Below are 12,723 nucleotides of genomic sequence, written 5' to 3' on the forward strand. Positions count from 1 at the left end.
ACCTGTGTGTGTGTGCTGTGGTGTGTATACTCTACCTGTGTGTGTGTTCTGTGGTGTGTGTACTCTACCTGTGTGTGTGTGCTGTGGTGTGTGTACTCTACCTGTGTGTGTGTTCTGTGGTGTGTGTACTCTACCTGTGTGTGTGTGCTGTGGTGTGTGACTGTGTACTCTACCTGTGTGTGTGCTGTGGTGTGTATCTACTTGTGTGTGTGTGCTGTGGTGTGTATACTCTACCTGTGTGTGTGTTCTGTGGTGTGTGTACTCTACCTGTGTGTGTGTGCTGTGGTGTGTGACTGTGTACTCTACCTGTGTGTGTGCTGTGGTGTGTATCTACTTGTGTGTGTGTGCTGTGGTGTGTGTACTCTACCTGTGTGTGTGTGCTGTGGTGTGTGTACTCTACCTGTGTGTGTGTTCTGTGGTGTGTGTACTCTACCTGTGTGTGTGTGCTGTGGTGTGTGACTGTGTACTCTACCTGTGTGTGTGCTGTGGTGTGTATCTACTTGTGTGTGTGTGCTGTGGTGTGTGTACTCTACCTGTGTGTGTGTGCTGTGGTGTGTGTACTCTACCTGTGTGTGTGTGCTGTGGTGTGTGTACTCTACCTGTGTGTGTGTGCTGTGGTGTGTGTACTCTACCTGTGTGTGTGTGCTGTGGTGTGTGTACTCTACCTGTGTGTGTGTGCTGTGGTGTGGTGTGTGTACTCTACCTGTGTGTGTGCTGTGGTGTGTGTACTCTACCTGTGTGTGTGCTGTGGTGTGTGTACTCTACCTGTGTGTGTGTGCTGTGGTGTGTGTACTCTACCTGTGTGTGTGCTGTGGTGTGTGTACTCTACCTGTGTGTGTGTGCTGTGGTGTGTGTACTCTACCTGTGTGTGTGTGCTGTGGTGTGTGTACTCTACCTGTGTGTGTGTGCTGTGGTGTGTGTACTCTACCTGTGTGTGTGTGTGTGCTGTGGTGTGTGTACTCTACCTGTGTGTGTGTGTGTGCTGTGGTGTGTGTACTCTACCTGTGTGTGTGTGCTGTGGTGTGTGTACTCTACCTGTGTGTGTGTGTGCTGTGTGTACTCTACCTGTATGTGTGTGTGTGTGTGTGTGTGTGTGTGTGCTGTGGTGTGGTGTGTGTACTCTACCTGTGTGTGTGCTGTGGTGTGTATCTACTTGTGTGTGTGTGCTGTGGTGTGTATACTCTACCTGTGTGTGTGTTCTGTGGTGTGTGTACTCTACCTGTGTGTGTGTGCTGTGGTGTGTGTACTCTACCTGTGTGTGTGTGCTGTGGTGTGTGTACTCTACCTGTGTGTGTGTGCTGTGGTGTGTGTACTCTACCTGTGTGTGTGTGTGCTGTGGTGTGGTGTGTGTACTCTACCTGTGTGTGTGCTGTGGTGTGTGTACTCTACCTGTGTGTGTGTGTGCTGTGCTGTGGTGTGTGTACTCTACCTGTGTGTGTGTGCTGTGGTGTGTGTACTCTACCTGTGTGTGTGTGCTGTGGTGTGTGTACTCTACCTGTGTGTGTGTGTGCTGTGGTGTGGTGTGTGTACTCTACCTGTGTGTGTGTGCTGTGGTGTGTGCACTCTACCTGTGTGTGTGTGCTGTGGTGTGTGTACTCTACCTGTGTGTGTGTGTTGTGGTGTGTGTACTCTACCTGTGTGTGTGTGTGTGTGCTGTGGTGTGTGTACTCTACCTGTGTGTGTGTGTGTGTGTGTGTGTGTGTGTGCTGTGGTGTGTGTACTCTACCTGTGTGTGTGTGCTGTGGTGTGTGTACTCTACCTGTGTGTGTGTGCTGTGGTGTGTGTACTCTACCTGTGTGTGTGTGCTGTGGTGTGTGTACTCTACCTGTGTGTGTGTGGTGTGGTGTGTGTACTCTACCTGTGTGTGTGTGGTGTGGTGTGTGTACTCTACCTGTGTGTGTGTGTGTGCTGTGGTGTGTGTACTCTACCTGTGTGTGTGTGCTGTGGTGTGTGTACTCTACCTGTGTGTGTGCTGTGGTGTGTGTACTCTACCTGTGTGTGTGTGCTGTGGTGTGTGTACTCTACCTGTGTGTGTGTGTGTGCTGTGGTGTGTGTACTCTACCTGTGTGTGTGTGCTGTGGTGTGTGTACTCTACCTGTGTGTGTGTGCTGTGGTGTGTGTACTCTACCTGTGTGTGTGTGCTGTGGTGTGTGTACTCTACCTGTGTGTGTGTGCTGTGGTGTGTGTACTCTACCTGTGTGTGTGTGCTGTGGTGTGTGTACTCTACCTGTGTGTGTGTGCTGTGGTGTGTGTACTCTACCTGTGTGTGTGTGCTGTGGTGTGTGTACAGGCTGAGCGTCTCCGGCTCCGTCTTGATCTGACGAGGCTCCTCTGAGCTGCCGGGCGTCCGGGGAGTGATGCTGCTGCTGGGGGCGACCGGGGTGCCGTCACAGCCTCCTGGAGCTCCTGCAGCACAGACACAGACACACCGTCATCCACCGCATACAGTCATCTATTCTATCGTATAGTAGGGCTGAGCCCGATTAGTCGAATAGTCGACTGCCAACCTCTTAGTCGAATGCAAAAAAATATATACAAAATAATTATAATTTTTTATTATTATAATTTTTTTTATCATGCTTTCCAAAAATAAAAGAGGCCTAGAAGCGTGGCTAACGCTAATGGTGCGCATACCAGAGGCTAACTGCCTAAGAAAACAGGCACAGAGGCACTGAAAAAGGATTTCACCCGTCTAATGAACACACTAGACTAGACAAATATCAAGATGTATCCATCAGTGGACCAATTGCATGCTTTCGCAGAGGCAGGAAGCCTTCAGTTGACTCCTTCAGACATTAAGCACCCCCACAGCCCAAATGGAATGATTAAAAAAAAGGAAAAAAAATAACTATAAAATGTCTTTCATACTTTTTTTTTCTTTTTTTCATAGTCGACTAAAAGTCGACTATCGGCTAATTTTGGCGACTACAAGTCGACTACAAATCCTTAGTCGGGGACAGCCCTATCGTATAGACACAGTCATCCATCGTATAGACACTGTCATCCATCCTAACAGACACACATCATCCATCCTAACAGACACACATCATCCATCCTAACAGACACACATCATCCATCCTAACAGACACACATCATCCATCCTAACAGACACACATCATCCATCCTAACAGACACATCATCCATCCTAACAGACACACATCATCCATCATTCCTAACAGACACACATCATCCATCCTAACAGACACACAGTCTGACACTGTGATTGTTATTTGTGTATTGTTGCTATTTTGTATATTGTACAGTATTGTAACATTGTCCTATTGTATAGTATTTTATGTTTCTTGTATAGTATTTTATGTTTCTTGTATAGTATTTTATGTTTCTTGTATAGTATTTTATGTTTCTTGTATAGTATTTAATGTTTCCTGTATAGTATTTTATGTTTCTGTATAGTATTTTATGTTTCTTTTATAGTATTTTATGTTTCTGTATAGTATTTTATGTTTCTTGTATAGTATTTAATGTCGCCTGTATAGTATTTTATGTTTCTGTATAGTATTTTATGTTTCTGTATAGTATTTATGTTTCTTGTATAGTATTTAATGTTTCTTGTATAGTATTTAATGTTTCTTGTATAGTATTTTATGTTTCTGTATAGTATTTAATGTTTCTTGTATATTTAATGTTTCTTATATAGTATTTCATGTTTCTTGTATAGTATTTTATGTTTCTGTATAGTATTTTATGTTTCTGTATAGTATTTTATGTTTCTCTTTTATTACTTGCGTGATTTTATTACTGCACCTTAAGTTTGAGTCCCAAATCTCGTTGTATGCAAATATAATGACAATAAAGTACAATCTATCTAATCATCCATCGTAACAGACACACAGTCATCCAACGTACAGTCGGTCACATAAAGTAAAGAACAGCCACAACAGCAGACGTAGTAGACATTGACATTGACATTGACTCAATCAGAGGCTCCTGCATTAAAAAACGTACACACTGAAATACAAATACATATTCATGCAATTATAAGTCCCCCTTAAAGGAACACGCCAACATTATGGGAAATGTGCTTACAGTCTACTCCAGAGTCAGACAGGCCGATATAGATACCAATGTCCTCTCCGTTCGTTCAGTAGAACGCTATCTGGCTGCAAGCTACCCTCAAACTAGGCATAAGCTCAGGGGGGACCGCAGAGTCGGCGCCAGAACCCATTTAACGGGGGGGCATATGGTAATTTCGGGGGAGCATACATTCCCTAAATAAAATATAGGCTTCACGAATTTCACGCAAACCAACACACTTTTCAAAACATGAGTGCGCACACCCCTTCCTGACATAGAGCGACACGAGCGAGCGAGCGAGAAAAAGTTATTAAAATGTATTCGTTTCAATCCTGACCTGCCGGCTGCCGCGAGCGACAGTGAACTGAGCAGCGATGTCGTTCACCCCTCAAATATTCGCTCACTGTGTCTCTAGTTGAGCGATTACGCGGCAGAGTCCCGCCCCTAAACACTTTTTATTGGTTGAGAATCGCAGGCTGCTTTGCCCCCGTGTGCTTCCAACCCAGGTAACACACACACACAGACACACTCGGACACGCGCTGCGTCATATCAGGACAGTGTCGTGCGCGATTTCGTCTCCAATTCGCTCGCTCTTTCTTTCTCACGTCACAAACACACTCGCGTCTCGTGCACACACACACACAAATTAAACAGTATGAAATATAATAATTGCCCATGACGTTTGGAGGGGCACAGTGCGCCATCTGGGGGGGCATGGCCCGCGAATGCCCCCCCATGGCGCCGACACTGGGGGACCGTGCTTTCTCTGTTGTCGCCCCTAAAATGTGGAACGAGCTGCCGCTGCAGATTAGGCGGGCCTCATCACTGCCCCGTTTTAAAGGCCTCCTTAAGACCCACCTTTTCTCTCTGGCTTTCGACACCATGTACAGTAGCTAGTTGATTTTATGATCTTATTGTTTTATTGTGTTATTGTTGTATCGTTTTGTTACTGTGTCCTTTGGTTTTAAATACTTTTAAGTACTTTTTATTGTTTGCTATGTTTATCTTTGGCTATGTTTATCTTTTTTTCCCCCCTTTTTAGCACTCTTGTTCTTTTATCTATTTTTAGTATGCTGCCTCTGTACAGCACTTTGTGCCCCTGTGGCTGTTAAAGCGCTTTATAAATAAAGTTGGATTGGATTGGATTAGCTTAGCACAAATGAATGGAAGTGGATATAGACCTAGCTACCCTAGCTGTTGGCCAGAAATGAGCACACACACACATACACACACACACACACACATACACACACACACACACACACACATACACACACACACACACACACACATACACACACACACACACACACACACACACACACACACACACACGTACACACACGTACACACACACACGCACACACACACACACACACACAGACACACACACACACACACACACACACACACACACACACACATTGAAAATGGGGGACCCTGATGTAAACAAGACGAAAGTCTTTCTCTGGTCTGCATCCCCTTAACAATTGTATGTATTGAGCTGTACTGTACTGTACCCATTCTGCAATCTGTTAATAAAGTTTTCAATCAATCAATTCAATCAACACACACAGGTTCTGAAACTGACCAGTTTGGGACTTGTTGAGGTTCTTGGGTTTGCGTTTGCGGGTCTGAATCCCCTCCTTCTTCATGGCCAGGGGTCGAGGGACCTGCTCACACACAGCGACACAGAGCAATGACCTTTAATTAACCTGCAGACCATATTATTGCCAAAGCTAAAAGTCGACTTTGTAGTCATTTATCTGACCTTTAACCTTTGTCACATGCCATCCCCTCTCTCTCTCTCTCTCTCTCTCTCTCTCTCTCTCTCTCTCTCTCTCTCTCTCTCTCTCTCTCTCTCTCTCTCTCTCTCTCTCTCTCTCTCTCTCTCTCTCTCTCTCCCTCACCCCATGGAGTTTCATGTAGAGACCACAGGCATTGCAGACAGGCTCTCCCTCAGCGTTTCGTCTCCAGAGGGTGGTGGTGGTGGTGTGACAGTTGGTGCAGGACAGGCCCACTCTCCTCGACGCCGACTGGGTGGGAAGGAAGGACATGAGTGTCAATGGCACAGGCTGTAAAAATAGGTAGCATCCATATCCAGCATCCCATTGTCATGCCCAGGTTAGGTTCCTGAATATGGACAATTGAAGATGTTAGCGTATAGTTTATGTGAATTTTTTGTCTAAAAAAAACTGTTACACCGCTGAACGGCATGCTGGGTACAGCTTGCTAGCTAGCCAGGTAACATAGCAGTCTGGTAACAGCTGGGAGAACAGGAAAAAAAAGATGAAGAAAGAGAGACTGGAGATGTCAGATGGTGGCAATGTTTTGTATGTTTGCCATGTTGTTTCACATTAAGTTCACACATTTCAAGCATCTGTAACGTTCAGAATTAATGCTTTACCGTCACCTGCTCCGCTAGTTGTTAGCTGTTAGCTACAGTAGGCTGGTAAAGATATGCCTCCTAAAGTGTCTAAACAGAAGTACAGGAAGTACAGGCTACAGGCTTTCCGGTTTCGACAAAACAATTATAGAAACGTGTGAAGTGCACAATATTTCCTCGTTTAAGCCACTGCAACGGCTTTGCCTGAAGAATTTACTACATGACCGGGACGTTCTATAGCTTGTTTGCCGACAGGATTCGGGAAAAGTTTGGTCCGTTCGGAGGCAGCTTCCAGGGGAAGTACATACTCAGGAAATTCTACCCCATACACACTTTCGGCAGTAGTGCTTTACCAGGCTTTATCTCACGGAGATAAAACTGGGAACGAGGTTAGCTGTTAGCAGCCAGCTAGCTTGCTTGTTAGATTATCTGAATGAATTCATGCTTTTGTTCTTGGAAATAAAAATAACGTTAGACTGCTGCAACTAAATATCTAGCTGTTAGCAATGACAGCAGCCAGCTTGCTCATTTGTTTGATTATCTCACGTTCGATTAGTATTCTAATAGTTCCCCAGTGACTATTGAATAGCAATTTTGTGAGTTTTGCCCATCCCTACTAAGTAGCGGGGAGTGGTTAAGGGAAGAGATCAGGGAAATCGGGGTGAGGTCATGGGTTTTAATTAAAATTAAGTTGATATTTAAAGGGAAACTGAAATTTGTGGGAGTTTAAGGGGAATTTAAGAATATCACTTTTCACGTAAGAAATTGTTCCACCAAAGAAAACACATAGTATGCAATAAACCTCTGAATCATTCACTATAGGGAAATACGTCCATATTTACTGTTTATCATCTGTTTTGTCATAATAATTGTTTTATATATTGAATCGAGCCTCCAGGCTTCTGTAACCCTTGGCTTTACTCACTCTATCCCGGCCTAGCTACTCTCCCTCTCTCTCCTAAGTACAGGATGGGGTGCAGGTGTGTGAAGACCGGAGGAGCAGCTGATTGACATCTACCGGCTGATTGCCCTTCCTATTTTTAGACCTGGCTCAGATGTCATGATGCTGCCAGATCGTAGTTTCTCATTTACCAGTCAGTCCTTATAGTATTGCTCGTTCTCATGTCAGTCCTTGTTCGTTTGCTTTGTCTAACCTGTCTTGTCCTCCTTTGCTCACAGTCCTCTACCTGGCTCCACACCTTGCTCCAGAGTTCTGGATCTCCGTGTTTGACCTTCAACCTGCCCGACTACTCTTCTCCGTGTGAACCGCCTGGACTGTGTGAGAACCCGATCCCGGTTACGACCCCCCCCCCCCCCCCCCCCGGCTTGTCTGACTACCCTGCTACTCGCCTACTCCCTGGACGGTCTCTGAGTGAATTTATCGATATAGACATTCCAGTGACCTTCTACCACCGGTCCCATGGACCAGCTTCATACCGCCTTCTGTCTGGCCTGCAGTGTTGAACCTTACCTGCTCTGCCTTGACCTATTCTGAGTGGTTTCTCGTGCCCCCCGGGGCATATAGCCCTGAACCATCGTCTTGTATCTCATCCTGTTTACATACGCTTGCAGTAGTTCTTAGTTCTATCCGTTACTTAATTTCACAATTGTCTTATATACTTTGATTCTATTGTCACCATGTATGCATATATAGGGCTATGCCCACTACATGTATTTATTGCTCCAACTCCGCCCACTACAAACATGGGAACTCTATAACTCCTGCCCCCCATCTCCCCATCTCTCTGAGTGGTTGTCTCGTAGTGTTGACAAAGGTGGTGGATGTCTCGGTGTGATGGCCAAGATTGCAGTGACGGTTCTACTCCCACATTGGTTATGTGCACCATTGAGGTCATGGATCAGCTTCATACCGTCTTCTGTCCGACCTACAACTTCTAAAAAAAAAACATGCCTGTTCTAGTTCAGTGCTGGGTTAAGTACTTCTATTCTATTCACATATATGCTTACTACATGTATCTATTGCTATGTCCACCCACCACGAACATGCGTACTGTCTAACGCCTGTCACCGTCTCCCTGTCTCCCTGTGAGTGGATGTCTCGTGGTGATGACCGGAGTAGTGGACGTCCCGTGATGATGGCCAGGAGGATGCGATCCTCTCTACGCGGCCCCCATACTTCAAATGGATCCGTTTGGATCAGCTCTATTCTATTTTCAATCTTTCAATATGTTCTTATGTACCCCAGTTGATATTGCATGTACTTATCTGTGTTTCATTACATGTAGATATGTACATGCTTATCAACTGTTCCGCCTGTTTTATAGCAACACTACTATCACCGACATCTAAGAAGGGAGATCCCCCTTGAACGGCCCTTCTAAGGTTTCTCTCCTCCACATTGCCTGTGGTGCTTTTTTCCTATTGCTAGGTTTTTAGTGAGTTTTTCCTTACCTTCGCGTGGGGTATGTCTGGGAGTGTTGCCTTCATTTATTCATTTGACATTTTATTTTGAATTTTCGTGGTGTTTTTGTTTTGTTCTTGATTTATTGTGATGTTTCTTCTTGACTTGTTTAAAGAAGACGTGTCCGGCCCATGGGGACATTAACGCGTGTTGTCAGGCCTTACAAATACATTTGATTTGATTTGATTTGACTGTCTGAGAACCGAGCCCCGGTCACAATCCCCTGCTTGTCTGACTCCCCTGTTACTCACCAACTCCCTGGACTGTTTGAGAACCTGGTTACCGTATTCTCCCTTTTCTTAAATGTTACTTGTCCTTTTGGACAAGTTATGTTTTTGTAGGTTTTTATTGATTTTTGCTACCGGGCAGTCCGGTAGAGAGAGAGAGAGAGGAGGAAATGGGAGATAGACCAGGGAAGACATTCGGCAAAGATCACCGGGTCCGGGAGTCGAACCCCGGTCGGCCGTGTTGCACTGTAATTGGTTTGTCATGACAAACAAATAAAAAAATCGCGATTTACCCGCTGGCTACAACAACACTCAGTGACTGCATGTAGTCAGAGCCAGAGCTCAGCGATCACTGTGTGTTGTTGTAGCCAGCGGGTAAATCGCGATTTTTTTATTTGTTTGTCATAACAAACCAATTACATAATCCAACATATGTGTAAAGGCACAACATATTCCAGTTAACGGTATATATTTTTTAATGATTTGTTACGGCGTAATCGTTCTATATGAATTGAAAATGGAGGACCCTGATGTAAACAAGACAAACGTCTTTCTCTGGTATGCATCCCCTTAACAATTGTGTGTATTGAGCCGTACTGTATTGTACCCATTCTGCAATCTGTTAAATAAAGTTTTCATTCATTCATTCAGTCAATACTTCCATGCGTATAAATTGAGGAAGCGAGCGAGTCCGCGGCAGCGCCAGAGCGGTGGATAGGGGGGCGGGTCACGTGGGGGTCGCGGCCAATCAGAGGAACCCAGAAACCGAATTCCGTTGCGGAAAGGATACACGCCCCCCGGCTCCTCACTGAGCTCGCTCTGCTTGGGAGGGGCTGTGGGCGTTGAGTAAACAGCGCTCGTCTCTTCAGATTATGGCGGGCGACCCTGCACTGTATCCCCGCTGTAAACGCACACAATACGCGGCCACTGATGGATCCATGGGGCTTGGATAAGTCCTGTGGACCCAACTCTGACCACTAATAAAAACGTAACTACACTAGCGTTATAAGAGCTAACATTGCTACCTATCGTACAAGTGCATTGGTTTAGTGCATTTCCTACTTCCGGTTGCTACTGAGCGGACATGTTTGTGCGGACCTGTTCTCCCAAACTGGTAAGCAAATGACTGTTTTCATGTTTTCATTTTTACGTTATTTTCATTTTTACGTTATTATTATTATTATTATTATTATTATTATTATTATTATTATTATTATTATTATTATTATTATTAATTATTATTATTATTATTATTATTATTATTATTATTATTATTATTATTATTATTTTTTTTTTTTTTTAAACATTGATCTTAACTGATCACTGTGACTTTATTGCTTTTATCGTTATATATGCCTATGTTTGTGTACAGCACTTTGAGCTACATGACATGTATGAAAGGTGCTTTATAAATACTTACTTACTTACTTACTTACTTACTTACTTACTAAATATATGCAATAACTAGTGCTTACTAACGTTAGCGTTTCGGCTATTCCTGACCAAATGAGTCAATTATTTTTCTAAACCAGGACATTAGCTTATTCACAAGGACTTTGCGCTGGTTTGCCATGCTGAAATATGGTGTCGAAAACGTATATAAACATTATGAATATGCCGTTTTGTGCCTTTTTTTTCATAAAAAGGCAGTTATTATCAAACAAACGGGAATATAAGTGGTTAAAATTCAGAAATATTTGTATCTTTTATAGATATCTTGAGGTTAGGCTCTTAGTGGTAAACGTGGAAAAAAACATTTAAAAAATATAAAGATTTTTAAATTATATGACCTTGAACTTGATGCACACTTTCGTGCTTTAAGCATCATGATCTCCCTATTTGGGGAGGAAGGCACAAGGGTTAATATACCCGCAGTTTGGGTTTTCTCTGATTCAACATCGTCTCTGCCTGTTTGTATCTGCACCTGGGTTCTGGCTATAGCACAACCGTTACATAAAGTGATTATTAAAAGAACATTGTCATATTTCTCACAAATATTTGAAAATGCCAGTTTGAGTTTGATGATACTGTATCACATCTATATCTACTGTCACCTACCAGTCTCCTCTGGGGTTTGATAAGCGGCCTGTTGATGCCATTCATCTTGTGGTACAGTCCGCAGGCGTTGCAAAGGTAGTGGCCCGTACCATCCCGTCTCCACAGGGGGGTCGACATGGCCCCGCAGTTCACACACTCGCGCCCCTCCGCAAAGTCATCATACATTTCTGAGAGAGGACAAGAAAGAGAAAGACACAGAGAGAGAAAACAGATACATTTAAAAAGATGAAATCAAGTGTTTACAGGGCTCACCTTGTTATTTTCTATTTACAGCCAACAATGTTACATTAGAAACTATAGAAGTCTCTCAATGAAGTTTGAAGTGGTGGAGAGAATAAAAGCTAGCATTTAATGGTAGTGTTTGGTTAGGAGCGAAGGATAATGGATGGATTATCCATGGGGGGGTCCAGGGCGGGGGGTGCGAGCAAGAGCATGTGTGTAGGGGAATAGATAGCAGGTATTAGGGGTATATCTTGTATAAGACATTTATCCAAACGATGAGTTAACTGATGTACACTGTTTTACAATGCTTGTATATCTAATCGTGTGTTGTTTATGTGTTTGTTTAAAAAATAATAAAAAAATAAAATACAAAAAAAAAAGAAGTCTCTCAATGAAGGAGCGTGTATAACCCTCGAATACTGAATTCTGTACATAGCTCATGTTAAGGTCCTGGGATGGGGAGGGGGGGGGGGAGCGAGAGAGTGACTATGTCCTTTATGGGGGGGGGGGGGGGGATACTTCAGGGTGGTGGGTGGGTTCTTGTAACTATTATTTTTATTGTCTTGTCATTATTATTATTATTGATGTCAATGTTGTGTGTGATGTTGTAAAAAAACAAAAAAAAAACATGAAATAACTCATTCATGTTTCCACATTTCCATCAACCTTGTTTCCACAGCAGCGCCTAATGAGGCAGATCCACTGGGCCAATCTAGGCTACTGTCTCTTGACTGAATTTCCCCTGAAACACGATTCTCTACGTTCCATGCAGCAGAGATGAACTTCCTACTGAACTCTAGTTCCAAAATAAAGAATTATGGTTTTTAGGCCTATAGCACTGCAATGTGAATCGCCCTCTAAACAAGTCATTTAATGCTGCATTGAACTACAATCTCATGTTTCTTGAAACAAGAAAACTACAAGAGTAGTCACGGCATAGTTGCCGTACCCCAGGAAGAATAGCTTTTGTCAAGTGCAAAAAATAAACATAAACTATTGTTTAAAAAAAGAAAAGAAAAGAAAAAAGACCGAAACCAGTGATGTAGCAAAGATTATAATTTTTTTTTAATATTCAGAGTTAATTATATTGTTTACACTGTTTATTTTTCTTGTATTTTTATATTCAGAGTTAATGATATGTTTTTCTACTATTACCCTGCCCATACCTGTACTTCCCCTCCCCCTCTCTCATGCTGCTATGATGCCAGAATTTCCCAACGGGATCAATAAAGGAATATCTTGTCTTATCTTTTGATGCCATCGGGTATAATGTGGAGCTGTTACATCGACGACGAATTAGAGACCCCGCCTTTGCATACCTGTAAATGTTTGAGTTTTTAATACTCAAATGAGTTTCATTCTGCATAGTGTC

At 43.4% G+C, this 12,723-nt stretch overlaps 1 protein-coding gene across 1 annotated transcript in view; it reads right to left on the reverse strand.

Annotated features, from left to right (window-relative positions):
• gata4 (GATA binding protein 4) overlaps positions 1-12,723 on the reverse strand; it is a gene marked incomplete at both ends in the record, with an annotated part of 32,007 nt that overhangs the window by 2,623 nt on the left and 16,661 nt on the right. Inside the window, 4 exons of the mRNA XM_084330205.1 lie at positions 2,261-2,406; positions 5,628-5,709; positions 5,947-6,072; positions 11,130-11,296. Of these exons, the coding sequence (XP_084186331.1) occupies positions 2,261-2,406; positions 5,628-5,709; positions 5,947-6,072; positions 11,130-11,296 (521 nt within the window). The remainder of the gene's footprint in view (positions 1-2,260; positions 2,407-5,627; positions 5,710-5,946; positions 6,073-11,129; positions 11,297-12,723) is intronic.

The sequence above is a fragment of the Notolepis coatsorum genome (assembly GCF_963971535.1).
Source record: "Notolepis coatsorum genome assembly, chromosome: 15".
In the NCBI taxonomy this organism is placed as follows: Eukaryota; Metazoa; Chordata; class Actinopteri; order Aulopiformes; family Paralepididae; genus Notolepis; species Notolepis coatsorum.